We start from the raw sequence: 22007 nt of genomic DNA, 5'->3' as shown, positions 1-22007 counted from the left end.
TGTTTGAAAATATGTCTAGCATGATTAGCACACAATGGCAAATTTTATTGTGTTGCAAATAGTGAATAACATTTTTAAACATGACACTTCCTGTTGCCAGCAGGTGGCACTATGACTATAACCAAATCTGGGGATGTTGATGTATTCAGGACAGGACCCTTGTCAAACGTGTGAAGTTTGGGGCAGATCAGACATTGCTAGCCTGAGTTACAGCAACTTCCTTATTCACTACATTAGTAGCATGCTTTAGCACTTAGCTAAGTGATTCTATTATGTATTAATATGTATCTAGTATGTCGCCAGCCTATTTAACACTTGTTTACATTTTTTAATATGTTCCTAGGAGTCTGTAACAGTGTTAACCATGCCACTTCATGTTACCAGCAGGTGGCGCTAGGACTATATCTGAATACGGCATGCTCATGTATTCAGTACGGGGACTCTTGTCAAACGTGTGAAATTTGGGGCAGATAAGACGTTGCTAGCTTGAGTTACAACAACTTCCTTATTCAGTGCCATAGTTACATGCTTTAACACTTAGCTAAGTGTTGCTAGCATGTTTTATTATGCTTCTAGCATGTTGCCAGCCTATTTAACACTTTTTGACACTTTTTAATTTATTCTTAACCTTAACCTTAACCTTGTCACTTCCTGTTACCAGCAGGTGACGCAATGACTACAACCGAATTTGGTCATGGGTGTTTGTTCGGAACAGGACACCTATCACACGTGTGAAGTTTGGAGAAGATTGGACATTGCTTGCCTGAGTTACAATATGTTCCCAGGAGTCTATAACAGTGTTTACCATGCCACTTCCTGTTACCAGCAGGTGGCGCTATGAATATAACTGAATCTTTTCATGGGTGTTTGTTCAGGACAGAACACATATCACACGTGTGAAATTTGGGAAAGATCGGACATTGCTTGCCTTAGTTACAGCAAATTCCTTTTTCAATGCCTTAGTAGAATGCTTCGACACTTAGCTAAGTGTTGCTAGCATATTTTATTATGTTTCTAGCATGTTGCCAGCCTACTTAACACTTTTTGACACTTTTTAATTTGTTCCTAGGAGTCCATAACATTGTTAACCTTGTCACTTCCTGTTACCAGCAGGTGGCGCTATGACTATAACTGAATTTGGTCATGGGTGTTTGTTCAGAACAGAACACCTATCACACGTGTGAAGTTTCGGGAAGATCGGACATTGCTTGACTGAGTTATAGCAACTTCCTTTTTCAATACATTAGTAGCATGCATTAACACTTAGCTAAGTGTTGCTAGCATGTATTAGTATGTAACTAGTATGTTGCCAGCCTATTTAACACTTGTTGATGCTTTTTAATATGTTCCTAGGAGTCCATAACAGTGTTAACTTTGTCACTTCCTGTTACCAGTAGGTGGCGCTATGACTATAACTGAATTTGGTCATGGGTCTTTGTTCAGGACAAAACACCTATCACACACATGAAGTTTGGGGAAGATCGGACATTTCTTGCCTTAGTTACAGCAAATTCCTTTTTCAATGCCTTAGTAGAATGCTTCAACACTTAGCTAAGTGTTGCTAGCATGTTTTATTATGTTTCTAGCATGTTGCCAGCCCATTTAACACTTTTTGACACTTTTTAATTTGTTCCTAGGAGTCCATAACATTGTTAACCTTGTCACTTCCTGTTACCAGCAGGTGGCGCTATGACTATAACTGAATTTGGTCATGGGTGTTTGTTCAGAACAGAACACCTATCACACGTGTGAAGTTTCGGGAAGATCGGACATTGCTTGCCTGAGTTATAGCAACTTCCTTTTTCAATACATTAGTAGCATGCTTTAACACTTAGCTAAGTGTTGCTAGCATGTATTATGATGTAACTAGTATGTTGCCAGCCTATGTAACACTTGTTGATGCTTTTAATATGTTCCTAGGAGTCCATAACTGTGTTAACTTTGTCACTTCCTGTTACCAGTAGGTGGCGCTATGACTATAACTGAATTTGGTCATGGGTCTTTGTTCAGGACAAAACACCTATCATACATATGAAGTTTGGGGAAGATCGGACATTGCTTGCCTGAGTTACAGCAACTTCCTGTTTCACAGCGAAACATCAAAGTTTGTCAGGCCGCCAGGGACACACCCCTTGACAAATCTCAAAACCTTCGCAATTTAACATCACAAAGGTCTTATGATGACCCTCACCAAATTTTAAGATAATCCGATTAAAAGTGTAGGAGGAGTTCGTCAAAGTATGAGGCATGGAAATGGAAAAAACTGCACAAAAATCATACAGGAAATTCAAAAGAACTTACTTCCTGTTGGGTTTTGGATTTTGTACCAAGATACTTTTTTGTAGGTAATGGTGAGTTACATGTATGTACCGATTTTCATCAATGTACGTGAAACACAGCTCGAGGCGCACTCCGATGAAATTTAACAGGTGGCGCTATCAAGCCATTTTGCCACACCCACTTCTGAAACCTATATAAGATGTAAATTTTCGCCAGTCCTGATGCGTGTGCAAAGTTTCGTGAGTTTTGGAGCATGTTTAGGCCCTCAAAAATGTGCTTCATTAAGGAGAAGAAGAAGAAGAAGAATTAAAGCTGCAAGCAGCGATGAACGGGCCCTCGCACCCAGGCTCACCTCCACCCGTTGCCCATAGGAGGAACCGTGAACGTTGGGCCATATGCTTATAAAATAGTAAATATTTTTGCCACATTTCCTGCTACCAACAGGTGGCGTTATGATTATAACTGAATATCGCCATGTAAGTGTCTTTAGGCCAGGACTCTTACCAAACATGCAATGTTTCAGGCAGATCAGACACCTCATGTTTAAGTTAGTATGAAATAAGTAATTCCTGTTGCCAGCAGGCGGCGCTATACTTATAATTGAATATTGGACTTTAGTTGTGTTCAGGCCAGGACTCTTATAAAACATGTGAAGTTTGGGTCAGATTGGGAATTGTATGCATGAGTTACAACAACTTCCTGTTTCATAGTATTAATAGCATCCTTTAGCACATAGTAAGTGTTGTTAGAATGTTTGAAAATATTTCTAGCATGATTAGCACACAATGGCAAATTTTATTGTGTTGAAAATAGTGCATAAAATTGTTAAAAATGACACTTCCTGTTGCCAGCAGGTGGCACTATGACTATAACTGAATACAGGCATGCTTATGTGTTCAGTACGGGACTCTTGTCAAAAGTTTGGGGCAGATCGGACATTGCTAGCTTGAGTTACAACAACTTCCTTATTCAATGCCATAGTTGCATGCTTTAACACTCAGCTAAGTGTTGCTAGCATGTTGCCAGCCTATTTAACACTTGTTTACACTTTTAAATATGTTCCTAGGAGTCTGAAACAGTGTTAACCATGTCACTTCCTGTTACCAGCAGGTGGCGCTATGACTATAACTGAATTTGGTCATGGTTGTTTGTTCAGGACAGAATACCTATCACACGTGTGAAGTTTGGGGAAGATCGGACATTGCTTGCCTTTTTTACAGCAACTTCCTTTTTCACTACATTATTAGCATGCTTTATCACTAAGCTAAGTGTTGCTAGCATGTATTAGTATGTATCTAGTATGTTGCTAGCCTATTTAACACTTGTTTACACTTTTTAATATGTTCCTAGGAGCCTGTAATAGTGTTAACCATGACACTTCCTGTTAACAGCAGGTGGCACTATGACTATAACTGAATTTGGTCATGGTTGTTTGTTCAGGACAGAACACCTATCACACGTGTGAAGTTTGGGGAAGATCGGACATTGTTTGCCTTTTTTACAGCAACTTCCTTTTTCACTGCCTTAGTAGAATGCTTTAACACTTAGCTAAGTGTTTCTAGCATGCTGCCAGCCTATTTAACACTTATTGACACTTTTTAATTTGTTCTTAGAAGTCCATAACAGTGTTAACCTTGTCACCTCCTGTCACCAGCAGGATGCGCTATGACTATAACTGAATTTTGTCATGGGTGTTTGTTCAGAATAGAAAACCTATCACACGTGTGAAGTTTGGGGAAGATCGGACATTGCTTGCCTGAGGTACAGCAACTTCTTTTTTCACTACATTATTAGCATGCTTTAACAGTAAGCTAAGTGTTGCTAACATGTATTAATATGTATCTAGTATGTTGCCAGCCTATTTAACACTTGTTTACACTTTTTAATATGTTCCTAGGAGTCTGAAACTCCTGGTGCAGGTGGCGCTATGACTATAACTGAATTGTTTCATGGGTTTTTGTTCAGGACAGAACACCTATCACACGTATGAAGATTGGGGTGTGAAGGCTCGTAAAAGAGGAGGAAGCAAATGCAGGCAATCAGAAATGGTTTATTGAAGATGGTAGTAAAACACAGCAATGAGTACGATGAAGACTGAGTCCAGAATGTAGGCAATGGTGATAGAAGGTCTATGGTGGCGTGAGAAGTGCTGGATGGTGAAGTCGGTGGTGAATGTGAAGACGGTCAATGGATGAACCCAGAAACAGACCGGAACACTCACACGAAGACGACAACACGAACACAATCCAGAACAAGAACACGGGAGACGGTAATCCAACTTGAGAGGCTGTAACATGAATGAGGATCTGACAACAGACAGAGAGATGAGTGAGTATAAGTAGCTGAGTGGAGATGAGGATCAGCTGGAGCGAGACAATCAACACCCAGGTGACAACAATCAACCAAACGAGCACATGGAGACTACGTGAGTACAAATACAAACACAAAACATGACACGGAGGAAACAATGGATTTCCTACCGTGACAGTACCCCCTCCCCTAGGACGTCACCTGACGTTCCCAGCCTGCTTTACCTGTAGATTGTAATCATCTATAAGGTGGTGATCCAGTATGGACATACAGTATGGAACGTCTGACCGTAACCCCTCCGGCACAAACAATCGGTTCGGTGGGCAACGAGCCGGGGGCGTTACCCCTTCTAAGGCAGTCAAAACCTTCGATTCGACCTCCCATCTGAGCGCAGAGATAATGATGGTCCCCGGTAAAATGGGCTCGGGAGTAGCAGTACGATCGGAACGCTCAAAAAGACGGGATAAAGCATTGGGTTTGATGTTTTTGGAACCCGGCCGGTAAGAAAGTGTAAAATCGAAACGACCGAAAAACAATGCCCACCGAGCCTGCCTGGAGTTAAGTCTTTTGGTGGTTCTAATGTATTCGAGATTCTTATGGTCCATCCATACAATGAAAGGTACACCCGACCCTTCAAGCCAGTGACGCCATTCTTCCAGTGCAAGTTTGACTGCCAATAACTCTCGATTGCCAATGTCATAATTAACCTCCGCAGGAGATAAATGGTGAGAATAATAGGCGCAAGTATGCACCTTTCCGTCTGAGGATGCGCGCTGGGACAACACTGCTCCTACCCCCACCTCTGACGCGTCGACCTCCACTATGAATTGACGTGAGCGATCAGGGGTGACGAGAATGGGAGCTGAAACAAAGCAGCTCTTCAGTTTGGCAAACGCAGCCTCGGCTGCGTCTGACCACCTGAACGTCAATCTAGGGGAGGTCAAAGCGGTCAGAGGCGCGGCTAGTTGGCTGAAATTGCGAATGAAACGCCGGTAAAAATTGGCGAACCCCAGAAATCTCTGCAGGGCCTTGCGAGACTCTGGGGATGGCCAATCTGCCACAGCCTTAACCTTCTCAGGATCCATGCGAACACCCTCAGTCGAAATGATGTGTCCTAGAAAAGAAACAGACTGTGCATGAAAAACGCATTTCTCCGCCTTGACAAACAATCCATTCTCTAGCAACCACAGAAGCACTCGTCGTACGTGTTGCACGTGTTCCTGGAGAGACGAAGAAAAAATCAATATGTCATCCAGGTAAACATATATGAACAGATCGACCATGTCTCGCAACACGTCATTAACGAGTGCTTGGAAGACTGCCGGCGAGTTCGTTAGCCCGAAAGGCATGACGCAGTACTCAAAATGGCCTCTAGGGGTGTTAAAGGCAGTCTTCCACTCATCCCCTTCCCTGATGCGGACCAAATGATAAGCATTACGTAAGTCCAATTTAGTGAAAACGGACGCTCCCTGCAACCTCTCAAAAGCTGAAGACATAAGCGGCAAAGGGTAGGTATTCTTTACCGTTATGTTGTTCAACCCTCAGTAGTCAATGCAAGGTCGCAAGGATCCGTCCTTCTTTCCCACAAAAAAGAACCCCGCCCCCGCTGGAGAAGAAGAAGGGCGGATGAACCCCGTTGCTAGAGAACTGGATATATATTTCTTCATGGCCGCCGTCTCTGGAATAGACAAAGAATATAACTTGCCCTTAGGCGGAGAAGTACCTGGCAATAACTCTATCGCACAGTCATAGGGACGATGAGGAGGAAGAGAATCAGCCCGAGACTTACTGAACACCTCCTTCAGGTCGTGGTACTCCGCGGGCACATTAGCCAAATCCACTGCTTCCCCCTGAAACACAGACTCCGAAACATTAACACCAGCAGACAAAAGACAAGACAAATGACACTCCTCGCTCCAGCTAACCACAGATCCGAGACGCCAATCGATCCTGGGGTTGTGTTTATGGAGCCAGGTGTGACCGAGAACAATGGGAGATAGAGGTGAGTCCGTGATGAAAAATGAAATCTCCTCCGTATGGTTACCAGATGTGATGAGAGAAACAGGTAGAGTGGTCTGTGTGATGACTGGCAGTCTGTGTCCGTTGAGTGCAAAAGGTGCAATGGGGTGTTTGAGGGAGGTGAGAGGAATGTTGAGCTTACTAGCAAACTTGAAGTCCATGAAACTACACTCGGCCCCAGAATCCAACAAAGAGTGATGATCGAGTGCGTGGGTGGACCACCGTAGACTCACCGGAAGGAGTGTCGATGTAGATGAGGTCTTCTTAGCAGAGATCCCACCCGATAGTAGCCTCAGTTTTACTATCGGGCTTGGTCTTTTACCGGACAGCGCTGGATGTGATGTTCTTGGCTGCCACAGTATAAACACAGTCCCAGGGATCTCCACCCGGATCCTCTCCTCCCGGGAGAGCCGAGCTCGCCCCACCTGCATGGGTTCAAGATCTCCAGGTGGGCTGACCGCAACCTCTGAGCGCTGATGCTGAGCCTCCGGTCTGGTCGCGAGATCTGCTCTCCCCCTCCGTCTGTCGGCTTGGTCGAGTCGGTTGTCTACTCTGATGGCGAGGTCAATCAGACCATTGAGAGAAGTGGGGAGTTCAACGGCGCGGATCTCCTGTTGGATGCGGTCAGCCAACCCATGCAGGAAGTGATCCCACTGCGCCTCTTCGTTCCACTTACACTCCGCCGCCAGGGTGCGGAACTCGATAGAATAGTCAGATACGGACCTGTCTTCCTGACGTAGGTCCGTGAGAAGTCTAGCCGCTTCCCTCCCGGCGACGGAGCGGTCGAAGACCCGTCTCATCTCCTCCGAAAGGGCGTGGAATGAGGCACAGCAGCTGTCTTGGTTCTCCCACACCGCCGTCCCCCAGAGGGCAGCCCTCCCCGTCAGTAGTGACAAGACGAATGCCACATTCATCTCCTCGGTGGTAAACGTGCGGGGCTGCAGGGCGAAGTGCAGAGAACAATGGTAGTAAAACAGCAATGAGTACGATGAAGACTGAGTCCAGAATGTAGGCAATGGTGATAGAAGGTCTACGGTGGCGTGAGAAGTGCTGGATGGTGAAGTCGGTGGTGAATGTGAAGACGGTCAATGGATGAACCCAGAAACAGACCGGAACACTCACACGAAGACGACAACACGAACACAATCCAGAACACGAACATGGGAGACGGTAATCCAACTTGAGAGGCTGTAACATGAATGAGGATCTGACAACAGACAGAGAGATGAGTGAGTATAAGTAGCTGAGTGGAGATGAGGATCAGCTGGAGCGAGACAATCAACACCCAGGTGACAACAATCAACCAAACGAGCACATGGAGACTACGTGAGTACAAATACAAACACAAAACATGACACGGAGGAAACAATGGATTTCCTACTGTGACATGGGGAAGATCGGACATTGCTTGCCTTAGAATCAGGGTATCTTCCGTCCATTCCAAATCCGTTTCAAATTAAAAAACAGAAAACGAAAGACTCAAGAGAATTCAAGTGAGAGAACATTAATTAAATAACGAGAAATGGAAAAATGACTCGTTTATTCGTTATTCCATCTAGGTTAACAAACGGAAAACGAGTTTTTGACTTGATTTCTCATTTTGTCGTTTGGGGTTTAAAAAACGGTTTATGGCTTCAATATTTCATTCGCACTTGTGGGCGGAGCTGAAACGCTCCTTTCATCTGATTGGTCGAATCGCTCCGCCTTCAACACGGTCTCCTCAGTCTTTCAGAATAAGAGTCTTATAAGAGTAGTGTCTGAAACCACCGCTCACTATAATTAAAATAATATTTGAGTCAGATGTTGCTACGCACATAATTCGTGCTGCTGTGACTTGCAAGTCACCCCTTTAAATTATTTCTAGGTTATAGTATTGTATGAATATTGTTCCAACTATTGCAAATAGTTTTGTCTCCTTGGATAAAAGTGAATCGGAAATAAAAATCATTAATAGACTGAACAGTTCCATGATAATATGTCTGTAACATTTACCACTCTCGTCTTTTAAGTCAAAAGGCACTAGGTAAGTGTGTGTGACATTAATGATTAAGGATTAGTGTTTATGCACCTGCTGCCATTTGATTGAGAAAAGTATGGATGGCCTATGTGTGAAATGCTTGTCTTTTCTTGATGGTAAAGCCAGTTTAAAACCTTTAAATCCTGTAAAAAAAAAATACGTTGAACATAATTTATTATGGACCAAAATACAATACCAACTTCAAATAAGCTGCAGCTTGCTGGAGGGGTCAAACTGCATAATCATTTCTAAAACTTTGGTTCAAGTCAAGCCCTTTCCCGTATTGCTTACTGCTCTTCTCACAATTAAATGACCAGCAGGATGGCATGCAAGTGTTTAAGTCCATGTACTTTGCTTTTGTTTAGTCTATACTTATCACCGCCATTAAAAGGCAGCAGGTACATAAATACACGTTTGTTTACTCCATGTAGTTCTGAGAGCTGAGGTGTACATTTAGATTTTCTCAAATACATCAAGGTAAGTGCACAAAGGTCTCTCTCTCTCTCTCTCTTACACACAATATAATATGTTGTTATACTCCATATAGCTTCATAGAGAAGTCAGAAACTAAGCTTTTTTTGCACAGCCCTATCTAAAGGGTTAATGGTCCCACCTAGTGATCAACAAATTTTACCTCTTCCCAACAGGGAAAACCACAAACAATCAAGAATGCATGATTATGTGTCATGGCTTTGCAATCAAAAAGGTAATTATAATGGAAGTCAATGGAGCAAAAACAGCCACCAACAATAAATTGGGGGAAAAAAAATTAATCTAATGCTTATAGCAGTTTAATTGAGTGGATGTTTTAATCCCAAACATAACTAAAGGGTAGTGAATTTGAACAATTATTTCACAAAGGATACATAATAATTTTTGTTTGGCACCAGCCACAGTTAATCCTGACAGCTAGCAGGAGTGTGGTGGGGTGCGAGGTCTGTTTTGATCAATGGATGGAGACCTCAAGGCAGTGGCCTAAATGCTGATCTGAAGATTTTGTCTTTATAGATACAGTTTACATTGTACTGAAATACACCTCTGCATGTAGACACCCAACTGTACAAATTCATTTATAGATTTAAAACCCAGTCCTAAACCGGGAGAACCATGTTCTGCAGAGTTCAGTTCCAACACACTTGTACATTGCTACTGATCCTGAAGACCTTGCTTAGCTTAGGTGTGTTTATTTGGGGTAGCTAAACTTTGCAGGACACTGGCCATCCAAGAGGAGGACTGAGAGTCCTGACATTAGCACTTTACACTCAGTGCATGTGATTTATCAACACCGAGTACATCTTAAAATGTACAGCTCATGAAAAATAAAAGTTCTAGATGGACAAACATTAAATGCATAAACCAGTGTGAATAAAAAATAAATCTTAAAATAAATTTGCAGGTAGGTTGAAAAAGCCAGAATGGGAAGTTTTAAGTACAACTTGAATTGTGAAGTTTATTCTTGTACACAGATATGGCATATTCATGGTAGTACATATGAAATTCATGTATTTATCCGTCATTTAAACTTACGTAAATAGAAATCCTGTCTCCCCCTCTAGTGGACCTTAAGTTTTAGACCTTCATTGCTCAGATAATGAAGGTCACTAGAATTTTTTGAGAAGGACAAAGTCTGACCAGTTACAGCAACGAGTCAGACGAGTCTGAAGATCTGAGCTGAATTTGGTGAAACATTAAAATTTTAGTCGTTGTCAATTACTCTCATAATAAATGATAACAATGTTCAAATATATGTCGACTTTCTCAAGGCCAACAAAGAAGACTAAAAGAAAACCACCATTCAATTTAGTATGTAATAAAACTAATATTACAAATTTATTTCATAAATTGAACTATATAAATTTTCCCAATTAATTATTAATGTCACACACACACCTACCTAGTGCCTTTAGACTTAAAAGACGAGAGTGGTAAATGTTACAGACATATTATCATGGAACTGTTCAGTCTATTATTGATTTTTATTTCCACTTCACTTTTATCCAATGAGACAGACTTATTTGCACTGTTTTACAGTGGGACAATATTCATACAATACTATAACCTAGAAATAATTTAAAGGGGTGACTTGCAAGTCGCAGCAACACGAATTATGTGTCCAGCTACAGCTGGTTTCAGACATTGCTCTTGTAAGACTCTTATTCTGAAAGACTGAGGAGACCGTGTTGAAGGCAGAGCGATTCGACCAATCAGATGAAAGGAGCGTTTCAGCTCCGCCCACAAGTGCGAATTAAATATTGAAGCCATGAACCGTTTTTTAAACCCCAAACGACAAAATGAGAAATCAAGTCAAAAACTCATTTTCCATCTGTAAACCTAGATGGAATAACGAATAAACGAGCCATTTTTCAATTTCTCGTTATTGAATTCATGTTCTCTCACTTGAATCCTCGAGTCTTTCGTTTTCTGTTTTTTAATTTGAAACGGATTTGGAATGGACGGAAGATACCCTGGTTCCTTAGTTACAGCAAATTCCTTTTTCACTGCCTTAGTAGAATGCTTTAACACTTAGCTAAGTGTTGCTAGCATGATTTATTATGTTTCTAGCATGTTGCCAGCCTATTTAACACTTTTTGACACTTTTTAATTTGTTCCTAGGAGTCCATAACATTGTTAACCTTGTCACTTCCTGTTACCAGCAGGTGGCGCTATGACTATTACTGAATTTGGTCATAGGTGTTTGTTCAGAGCAGAACACCTATCACATGTGTGCAGTTTGGGGAAGATCGGACATTGCTTGCCTCAGTTACAGCAACTTTCTTTTTCACTACATTATTAGCATGCTTTGACACTTAGCTAATGTTGCTAGCATGTATTAGTATGTTTCTAGCATGTTGCCAGCCTATTTAACACTTTTTGACACTTTTTAATTTGTTCCTAGGAGTCCATAACATTGTTAACCTTGTCACTTCCTGTTACCAGCAGGTGGCACTATGACTATAACTGAATATGGTCATGGTTGTTTGCTCAGGACAGAACACCTATCACACGTGTGAAGTTTGGGGAAGATCGGACATTGCTTGCCTAAGTTACAGCAAATTCCTTTTTCACTGCCTTAGTAGAATGCTTCAACACTTAGCTAAGTGTTGCTAGCATGATTTATTATGTTTCTAGCATGTTGCCAGCCTATTTAACACTTTTTGACACTTTTTAATTTGTTCCTAGGGGTCCATAACATTGTTAACCTTGTCACTTCCTGTTACCAGAAGGTGGCGTTATGACTATTACTAAATTTGGTCATGGGTGTTTGTTCAGAGCAGAACACCTATCACACGTATGCAGTTTGGGGAAGATCGGACATTGCTTTCCTTAGTTACAGCAACTTTCTTTTTCACTACATTATTAGCATGCTTTAACACTTAGCTAATGTTGCTAGCATGTATTAATATGTATCTAGTAAGTTGCCAGCCTATTTAACACTTGTTTACATTTTTAAATTTGTTCTTAGAAGTCCATAACAGTGTTAACCTTGTCACTTCCTGTTACAAGCAGGTGGCGCTATGACTATAACTGAATTTTTTCATGGGTTTTTGTTCAGGACAGAACACCTATTACACGTATGAAGTTTGGGGAAGATCGGACATTGCTTGCCTTAGTTAAAGCAAATTCCTTTTTCACTGCCTTAGTAGAATGCTTTAACACTTAGCTAAGTGTTGCTAGCATCTTTCGTTATGTTTCTAGCATGCTGCCAGCCTATAGAGCTTGGCAGCGTGACGTAACGCCTCTAGCGTCGCGGTGGCTTATGGGTAGCGCCGCCATATTGTGAGGCCGTCGCCGTTCCGCAAATCTGTCAGGCCAGGGGTCCGCTAATATATAAATTAGGGGTGGGCGATATCTCGATATTTAAAATATATCGAGATATTTTTTAAACACGATATGGATTTTGACATATCGTATATATCGATATATTGTTTATATTCTGATTCCGCCACTTTGCTTGTTTGCCTTCCCTGTGCTGTGCTCGCCCCCGCTCGCTCGCCCCCCGCCTCCTTGCTTTTGTCCCCTCTCACCTCGCGTGTAGAGAACTAGTCAAAAAAAAAAAAAAAAAAGACAACTGGCTCCATTATATGGAGATACTTCAGTTTTAAGGCGTAGGGCGAACGGCAGGCAGATGTCTACTGTAGGGCCCAATGAAACGCAGACGGAATCGCGGAATCCAGTCATAAAAATGGAATTTACAGTTTAACGCGGAATGTCACGGAATTGGTCAAATTTTAAATGAATTAATCAAAAGTCGGTCATGTACTTACATCAAATCGCGAAATGGACTAATATCTGCAAATATTAACCCGGAAAAGTCTATTTAAATATGAATCCTGCATGTTCTGCGTGTCTGTGTCAACGAATGGAGCAGAAGCGCGTCTTCATTCATTAAACACGGAAGCTCGCATAACGCTCGCGCTGATTTCATTGTCTTTCCTCTCTCTAAATAAAGACGTAAACACATGAGGAACATCTCCAGAACTGCACTGAGAGTCACTTCATGAGCATATGACCGTTTGATTTGAGTAAGACTAGCTCATATCACATCATAGACTGTGGTATCACATACACAGAACTGTGAAGGTAAACCCGTCAAAATAAAAGTATTTGACAGAAATCTATTACTATTGTACAGCAGAATGTAGATAGCCCACTACTACTACTATTAAAATGAAACGAACATAATTTTATAAGGAATAATCACACAACATTTCTCCCATGTTTTATTTTTAATAGTAAATCCCCCTTGATTACCAAAAAATAAAGTTTGCTTAATTTTAAATAATTAAAAGATAAATTAAATGAATGTTTTATGCCTTCATTTGATAATCAGAAAAATGTAAATACACAGAATTTCTGAAGGGAAAAAAACATTTCACATAAACAATTTTAAGAATTGTTTTTAACTAATTAAGTTGTTTTTATGCATTTAAATAATTGCACATGCTAAAACACAGAATTAGGTAACAATAAAACATATGGTGAAGAAAAAAATAAAATGTTTCATAGGCCCCTTAACATGTAATATTTGCCATATTTGTTTTTGCAGTAGTTTTTTGGGGGTTATTTTTCCTGTAAAGATATCGAGATATATATCGTATATCGAGATATAGCAAAATATATCGAGATATATTTTTTGCTCCATATCGCCCAGCCCTAATATAAATTATATATTTTTCCATTAATTTTTAAGTTATGGGGCGAACATGCTGTGTAGTCGGTTGCAGTGTCCGTTCACACGACCGACAAGGTACAAAATTAGACAACGCATTGTCTTTCTTTAGCTTTCCTGTCTGGAGGAAGAATCAAGGAAGCTATGTGTCGGATGTTACAAAAAGACGCCGGCTGTCGTGGATTTCAGCCGTAAGACGAAAAGACATCAACTTTTCAAGCATCCCAAGATCGTTAAAAGTGTGTTCCAGACATTTTTATTCAGGTGAGTGTCAAAGAATTAGAGACACTTCTAAATATCTTGCAGAAAAATAGATCTTATTCTTTAATCTGAGCATTGAGTGGTAATGGAAGACACTTTTTATCCAACATGGTATTATAATTTCTATGAGAAATATAAACAATGTTTAGGTGAAATGTAGTAAATGAAAAGTCCAGAATAACTACCAGGCACTTATATAGCTGTGAAACTACTTTAACATAAGATATTTTAAAAACACATAATGGTGTGTATATACCACCACCTTTACACAGTTAAAATAAATGAATATGACATTTTTTACAGGGCTGACATTTAGGACAACACATGTTTGTGTTTTTTAAGACATTCCTATTTTAATTTCATATTATGATTTTGTTAAATAAGGTGTGATTGATTTAATATGCATCTTAAAAATGTTTTTTCTATGTTGTTTAAAAAGTTGTTTCACTGCAGTAGTTTTTTTTTTGTGTATTTATTTATTTATTGATGTCTTGTTTTCTTAAAGGGAAACCATCTTATGAAATGGATGAGTCAAATCCTGACTGGGCTCCAACACTGCACCTGGGACACTCTGAAGTGCGTGCTACCGAGTCAGACCGGTATTCTCGTCGATTACAACGAGAACAAATGACCGTGCCAATAGCAGGAGACGACGGTGAATCCCAAATGCAGAGAGAAACCACTGCAGAACCGGTGGGATCAGCACATGAAAAGGAAGGTGGTGACCAGGCAGAGGCAGAAGTGGCAGCAGATGCTGCAGGTGGTGACCAGGCAGAGGTGGGAGCTGTAGAAGATGAGTGTGGAGAATGGGCAGATGTGGAAGCCGCAGAGGATGAGGGTGAGGAAGGTGGAAACCAGGCAGAAGTTGACATGCCAGTTAAGAGACAAAGAAGAGAATGTCAGTTCTGTGAGCGCAACAGTGCAGAAGTTAACCATCTGTTGCAGGAGAACAGGGAGCTTAGGTGTGAGCTGAACAAGAGAAAGATGGATGAGGGACTTCTTAAAGGGTGACACAAATAAGGTCAGGTACTACACAGGAATTCCATGCTTTGCAATTTTATTGTCTTTGTTCACCACTGTTAAGGCTTTCCTGCCAGTTACCAAAAAGTTGTCATCCTTTCAAATGCTTTTGTTGACACTCATACGTCTGAGGCTTGATCTTCCTGTACAGCACCTTGCCCATCTCTTCCATGTGTCACGTAATACTCTTTCTACTGCCTTTACTGACACCATAGATGTTTTAAATGCACGGCTTAATCCATTGGTGTGCTGGCCAGAGAGGCATTGCTTACAAGCTACAATGCCGCATCAATTTTTGGAAGCTTTTGGGAAACGTGTTGCTATTATAGTCGACTGCTTTGAAATACGCACAGAAAGGCCATCAAATCTAAAGGCACGGGCACAGGCCTTTTCTCATTACAAAGGTACACACACCATGAAATACCTCATTGGTATTACACCACAAGGTGCCATATCATTTATTTCCAAGGGATGGGGTGGGCGTGCCTCTGACAAGCACATAACTGAGAACTGTGGCCTTCTCAACAAACTGTTACCTGGTGACTTAGTGCTAGCTGATCGGGGCTTTGATATCAAGGATAGTGTGGGGATGATGTGTGCAGAGGTCAAAGTTCCTGCGTTCACTAAAGGAAGATGTCAACTTGACGCTAAGGATGTGGAAAATACACGTGCAATAGCACACCTGAGGATTCACGTTGAAAGGGTGATTGGCAGTTTGCGCAACAAGTACACAATGTTACATAAGAGAATACCAATTAGTTTGTTACTGCCATGTGAGGGGGAGGAGATGACACTTCTTGACAAGATAGTGAATGTTTGCTGTATACTTCTTAACATGTGTCCCAGTGTGGTTGCGAAACCAGATGAAAATGAAAGATGTGCATGTTAAAACGGTTTCATTGTAATGTTGTAAATATGTATATTACTGTTGTAGACATATATTCATTTTGATGACATGTTTGTATACTTAAATAGTTCTATTGAAAACAGATGACACAATAAGAATTTCTAGAAAAATTTGCATGTTAAAAGTGTTTAATTCTAATGTTGTAAATATGTACAGTATTGTTCAAAATAATAGCAGTACAATGTGACTAACCAGAATAATCAAGGTTTTTCGTATATTTTTTTATTGCTACGTGGCAAACAAGTTACCAGTAGGTTCAGTAGATTCTCAGAAAACAAATGAGACCCAGCATTCATGATATGCACGCTCTTAAGGCTGTGCAATTGGGCAATTAGTTGAATTAGTTGAAAGGGGTGTGTTCAAAAAAATAGCAGTGTGGCATTCAATCACTGAGGTCATCAATTTTGTGAAGAAACAGGTGTGAATCAGGTGGCCCCTATTTAAGGATGAAGCCAACACTTGTTGAACATGCATTTGAAAGCTGAGGAAAATGGGTCGTTCAAGACATTGTTCAGAAGAACAGTGTACTTTGATTAAAAAGTTGATTAGAGAGGGGAAAACCTATAAAGAGGTGCAAAAAATGATAGGCTGTTCAGCTAAAATGATCTCCAATGCCTTAAAATGGAGAGCAAAACCAGAGAGACGTGGAAGAAAACGGAAGACAACCATCAAAATGGATAGAAGAATAACCAGAATGGCAAAGGCTCAGCCAATGATCACCTCCAGGATGATCAAAGACAGTCTGGAGTTACCTGTAAGTACTGTGACAGTTAGAAGACGTCTGTGTGAAGCTAATCTATTTTCAAGAATCCCCCGCAAAGTCCCTCTGTTAAAAAAAGGCATGTGCAGAAGAGGTTACAATTTGCCAAAGAACACATCAACTGGCCTAAAGAGAAATGGAGGAACATTTTGTGGACTGATGAGAGTAAAATTGTTCTTTTTGGGTCCAAGGGCCACATGCAGTTTGTGAGACGACCCCCAAACTCTGAATTCAAGCCACAGTACACAGTGAAGACAGTGAAGCATGGAGGTGCAAGCATCATGATATGGGCATGTTTCTCCTACTATGGTGTTGGGCCTATTTATCGCATACCACGGATCATGGATCAGTTTGCATATGTTAAAATACTTGAAGAGGTCATGTTGCCCTATGCTGAAGAGGACATGCCCTTGAAATGGTTGTTTCAACAAGACAATGACCCAAAACACACTAGTAAACGGGCAAAGTCTTGGTTCCAAACCAACAAAATTAATGTTATGGAGTGGCCAGCCCAATCTCCAGACCTTAATCCAATTGAGAACTTGTGGGGTGATATCAAAAATGCTGTTTCTGAAGCAAAACCAAGAAATGTGAATGAATTGTGGAATGTTGTTAAAGAATCATGGAGTGGAATAACAGCTGAGAGGTGCCACAAGTTGGTTGACTCCATGCCACACAGATGTCAAGCAGTTTTAAAAAACTGTGGTCATACAACTAAATATTAGTTTAGTGATTCACAGGATTGCTAAATCCCAGAAAAAAAAATGTTTGTACAAAATAGTTTTGAGTTTGTACAGTCAAAGGTAGACACTGCTATTTTTTTGAACACACCCCTTTCAACTAATTGCCCAATTGCACAGCCTTAAGAGCGTGCATATCATGAATGCTGGGTCTTGTTTGTTTTCTGACAATCTACTGAACCTACTGGTAACTTGTTTGCCACGTAGCAATAAAAAATATACTAAAAACCTTGATTATTCTGGTTAGTCACATTGTACTGCTATTATTTTGAACAATACTGTATATTACTGTTGTAGACATATATTAGTTTTGATGACGTGTATACTTAAATTCTACTATTAAAAAAAGATGACGCAATATGAATTTTAGAAATAAACTGGTTTAATAAAAATGAAATTTGCAAGTACAAAAACAACTTGAATTTTTTCAGCAATAAATGTAAACATCTTCAGAAACTGCAAATATATATCTATTATATAAAGTGCAATCATGTTGAGATCAAACTTATATCATATACAGTGCAATCATGTTGAGAACAAACTTCATATCTCGTATACAGTGCAATCATGTTGAGAACAAACTTCATATATATCTTGTATACAGTGCAATCATGTTGAGAACAAACTGATTAATTTTTCCAGCGATAAATGTAAACATGTCTGTAAACATCTTCAGAATTGGCAAATATATATATATATCTATTATATAGTGCAATCATGTTGAGAACAAACTTAACACATATCTCGTATACAGTGCAATCATGTTGAGAACAAACTTAATACATATCTCGTATACAGTGCAATCATGTTGAGAACAAACTGATTAATTTTTCCAGCGATAAATGTAAACATGTCTGTAAACATCTTCAGAATTGGCAAATATATATATATATATATCTATTATATAGTGCAATCATGTTGAGAACAAACTTAACACATATCTCGTATACAGTGCAATCATGTTGAGAACAAACTTAATACATATCTCGTATACAGTGCAATCATGTTGAGAACAAACTTAATACATATCTCGTATACAGTGCAATCATGTTGAGAACAAACTGATTAATTTTTCCAGCGATAAATGTAAACATATCTCTGTAAACATCTTCAGAAACGGCAAATATATATATATATTATATAGTGCAATCATGTTGAGAACAAATTTCATATATAAATATATACAGTGTAAAACCCAGACTACATTGGCTGTGCAAGTGAGCCTATAGTACCTTTGGTGTATTCTTTGAGTAATATTTTGCTATAAGCTCTGGAAGGCAAACTTTCTCAAAGAATTTGTGTGCTTTCTGTAGACGTAGATCCCAGAATTCCTGGTCCGGAAAGACCCGTACGACTACAAAGTCCTTCAGAGTCCAAACAGCAAGGTCACAGTGGTTGGATCCAGTGACAAAGATTTGCGTCTGCATCTGTGTGTAATAACTGTGTGTTTTCTTAAGCTGAAGCTTTTCATAGGACAACTCAAGACAGAAGTTTTTGTCCTTTGTTTCTAAGGCCTGTTGGATGGTGCTTGATCTATATTTGAAGGGACACTTAACTTCAAGGCAGCCTTTCCCACAGCAATCGCACATTGTAAGTCCATCAGGAGAGGCTCCAACTTCAGGAAACTTGGGGTTAATTATAAAACCACACTTTTCGACTTTTAGGTTAGTGTGATGTGGGGCTCTGGTGTGAAGGTAGGTCTTTTGAGCATCCATCTCATGCTCTATACCCCATCTGGTTTGTACAGTTGACACTGTGTGTTGTGGGTTGCACACCTTTTTAATAACAGTCAGGGCTGGCTTTTCTATACTGGTGGCAAAGACTGCATGCATGTTTGAGGCAGTAATTCTTCCAGTCCGACTTGCATACCAAGCAGAAGATTGATGCTGTTGTCTTGTGCACATCTCAATAGATGATGCCTGCTCATCAGTCACATTTGCAGCATCTCTGTATTTCTCACAATTTAGATGAAGAGCTGAAAGGGAATTTGAATCTATTATTTTATCACACAGAGATGTGGCAAGGCATTCGGGCACTGCAGAGGGCTGTACGGTGTCTGTGTACATTGTGTAATACTTATTCATCCCTGACAAACCAACAGCCTTGCTATGCTGCAGCAGTGTGTCAAGCAGGGTTGACAATTCATCAAGTTTATCTTGAGGAATTTTTCTTTTTTTGGCACGACTCCTTATGCCTGGCGCAGTGGAGGGTGCAGTTATGCGCTGGTCAAGCATTTTTGTTTGCCTAGCAGATGAGGTGTAGTCAATTTTGTATCCCACTTCAGCTGTAATCTTGCTCAAATTGCTGGGCAAAACCCAGTATGCCGGTACATCTGTGACAGTTTTTTTCCCACGAATCCGAAAAGTAGCCTCAACTTTAAATAACAGAGCCCCTACATGGGTACATGTCTCCGCTACTCCTGCCATACACGTGCAGTGTGCACACTCCACCTTCCCACTGTTGCTGATGATCACCCATGGCTTTAAAGGTGGTTCATTCAGTCGCTGAGAGTGCATGACCTTAACAGAGACAAAAAAAGTTAATACTGTAATGAATATTGTAATGTTTATGTATTTTCTACGTAAACCTTCTATGTTTGCTTTTGCAACTGTGTGTGTGTGAGATAGAAAGAATAGAGGATTTTATTGCTGTTTATTTTCATGTATGTCTTTAGTTATATATATATTTTTTTTATTGTATATATTGTATAGGGTTATTAATGCTTTGGCAATGTAAATATTTATTTCGCCATGTCAATAAAGCTATTTGAGAGAGAGAGAGAGAGAGAGAGAGAGAGAGAGAGAGAGAGAGAGAGACTGACTGAACCCTGTGTTTGTGTGTATGCGCATGTACAAGCAGCAGCCGCTAGCTCCTTCAAACTTCGCTAACGTTACACTTTGTCTGTTGTTTAAGGCTATATTTATTAATTTTTATCGTTATACAAGTTTGCGCTGTACAAATGACACATAAACTACATTGTACGCAAAAAAAAAAAAAAAAACACTGTAATAGAAAAATGCTCAAAGAAAGCTGGTAACTTACCTTCGTTCGGACGACAGTGTTTTCACCGCTGACAGGCTTAAAACTCTCCAGGTCATGTACCCAACCATTAGTAAACTGAACGTGGGCTTCCAGAGACTTATAGTTACGAAATTGCTCAGCAGTATAAGCACTGACACCACAAACAAAATATGTAAAAATATCAGGAAACGTGATGGGAGGTAAGGCGTCAGGGTCGCGGATCCACTGGTCTGTTGGGACTTCATAAGGATCGACATTTCCAATAAAGTTGATTTTTTCAATATAGCGCTTCTTGGTGTCCGGTAGGAGTTTGTCTCTGTACAATCCACCTTGTTTTAAACTAGTTTTAAGCATTCTTATATATACTTACATTGTGTACTGCGCTATTGTGTATGGTTTCTTTGGTTACCGGCTTGTGTGGTGGCCTCACAGTATGGCGGCGCCCTATTGTTTACATCCCAGAATGCACTGCGCAGTGACGTCGGTTGCCAAGCTCTATTTAACACTTATTGACACTTTTTAATTTGTTCTTAGAAGTCCATAACAGTGTTAACCTTGTCACTTCCTGTTACCAGCAGGTGGCGCTATGACTATAACTGAATTTGGTCATGGGTGTTTGTTCAGAACAGAAAACCTATCACACGTGTGAAGTTTGGGGAAGATCGGACATTGCTTGCCTGAGTTACAGCAACTTCCTTTTTCAGAACATTATTAGCATGCTTTAGCACTAAGCTAAGTGTTGCTAGCATGTATTAGTATGTATCTAGTATGTTGCCAACCTATTTAACACTTGTTTACACTTTTTAAAATGTTCCTAGGAGTCTGAAAAAGTGTTAACCATGTCACTTCCTGTTACCAGCAGGTGGCGCTATGACTATAACTGAATTTTTTCATGGGTTTTTGTTCAGGACAGAACACCTATCACACGTATGAAGTTTGGGGAAGATCGGACATTGCTTGCCTTAGTTACAGCAAATTCCTTTTTCACTGCCTTAGTAGAATGCTTCAACACTTAGCTAAGTGTTGCTAGCATGATTTATTATGTTTCTAGCATGTTGCCAGCCTATTTAACACTTTTTGACACTTTTTAATTTGTTCCTAGGGATCCATAACATTGTTAACCTTGTCACTTCCTGTTACCAGAAGGTGGCGTTATGACTATTACTAAATTTGGTCATGGGTGTTTGTTCAGAGCAGAACACCTATCACACGTATGCAGTTTGGGGAAGATCGGACATTGCTTGCCTTAGTTACAGCAACTTTCTTTTTCACTACATTATTAGCATGCTTTAACACTTAGCTAATGTTGCTAGCATGTATTAATATGTATCTAGTATGTTGCCAGCCTATTTAACACTTGTTTACACTTTTAAATTTGTTCTTAGAAGTCCATAACAGTGTTAACCTTGTCACTTCCTGTTACAAGCAGGTGGCGCTATGACTATAACTGAATTTTTTCATGGGTTTTTGTTCAGGACAGAACACCTATTACACGTATGAAG

At 40.2% G+C, this 22007-nt stretch overlaps 2 protein-coding genes across 2 annotated transcripts; both read left to right on the top strand.

Moving 5' to 3' along the window:
• Window positions 1-12347: 12347 nt before the first annotated feature.
• On the top strand, window positions 12348-15047 carry LOC113099740 (uncharacterized; the record flags this gene model as incomplete). Its single annotated transcript, XM_026264667.1, has 3 exons — window positions 12348-12458; window positions 13790-14060; window positions 14563-15047. Coding segments are annotated over exons 2-3 (726 nt in total), but the record flags the coding sequence as incomplete, so codon positions are not given.
• Window positions 15046-16120, top strand: LOC113099741 (uncharacterized). The gene has a single exon (XM_026264669.1). The coding sequence runs from the start codon at window positions 15046-15048 to the stop codon at window positions 15964-15966; it is 921 nt and encodes a 306-aa protein (XP_026120454.1). The 3' UTR covers window positions 15967-16120.
• Window positions 16121-22007: the final 5887 nt, after the last annotated feature.

Source organism: Carassius auratus, unplaced genomic scaffold (assembly GCF_003368295.1).
Source record: "Carassius auratus strain Wakin unplaced genomic scaffold, ASM336829v1 scaf_tig00217026, whole genome shotgun sequence".
Taxonomy (NCBI): domain Eukaryota; kingdom Metazoa; phylum Chordata; class Actinopteri; order Cypriniformes; family Cyprinidae; genus Carassius; species Carassius auratus.
Note: the sequence above shows the minus strand (reverse complement) of the source record. Positions and strands in the feature narration are given on the sequence as shown.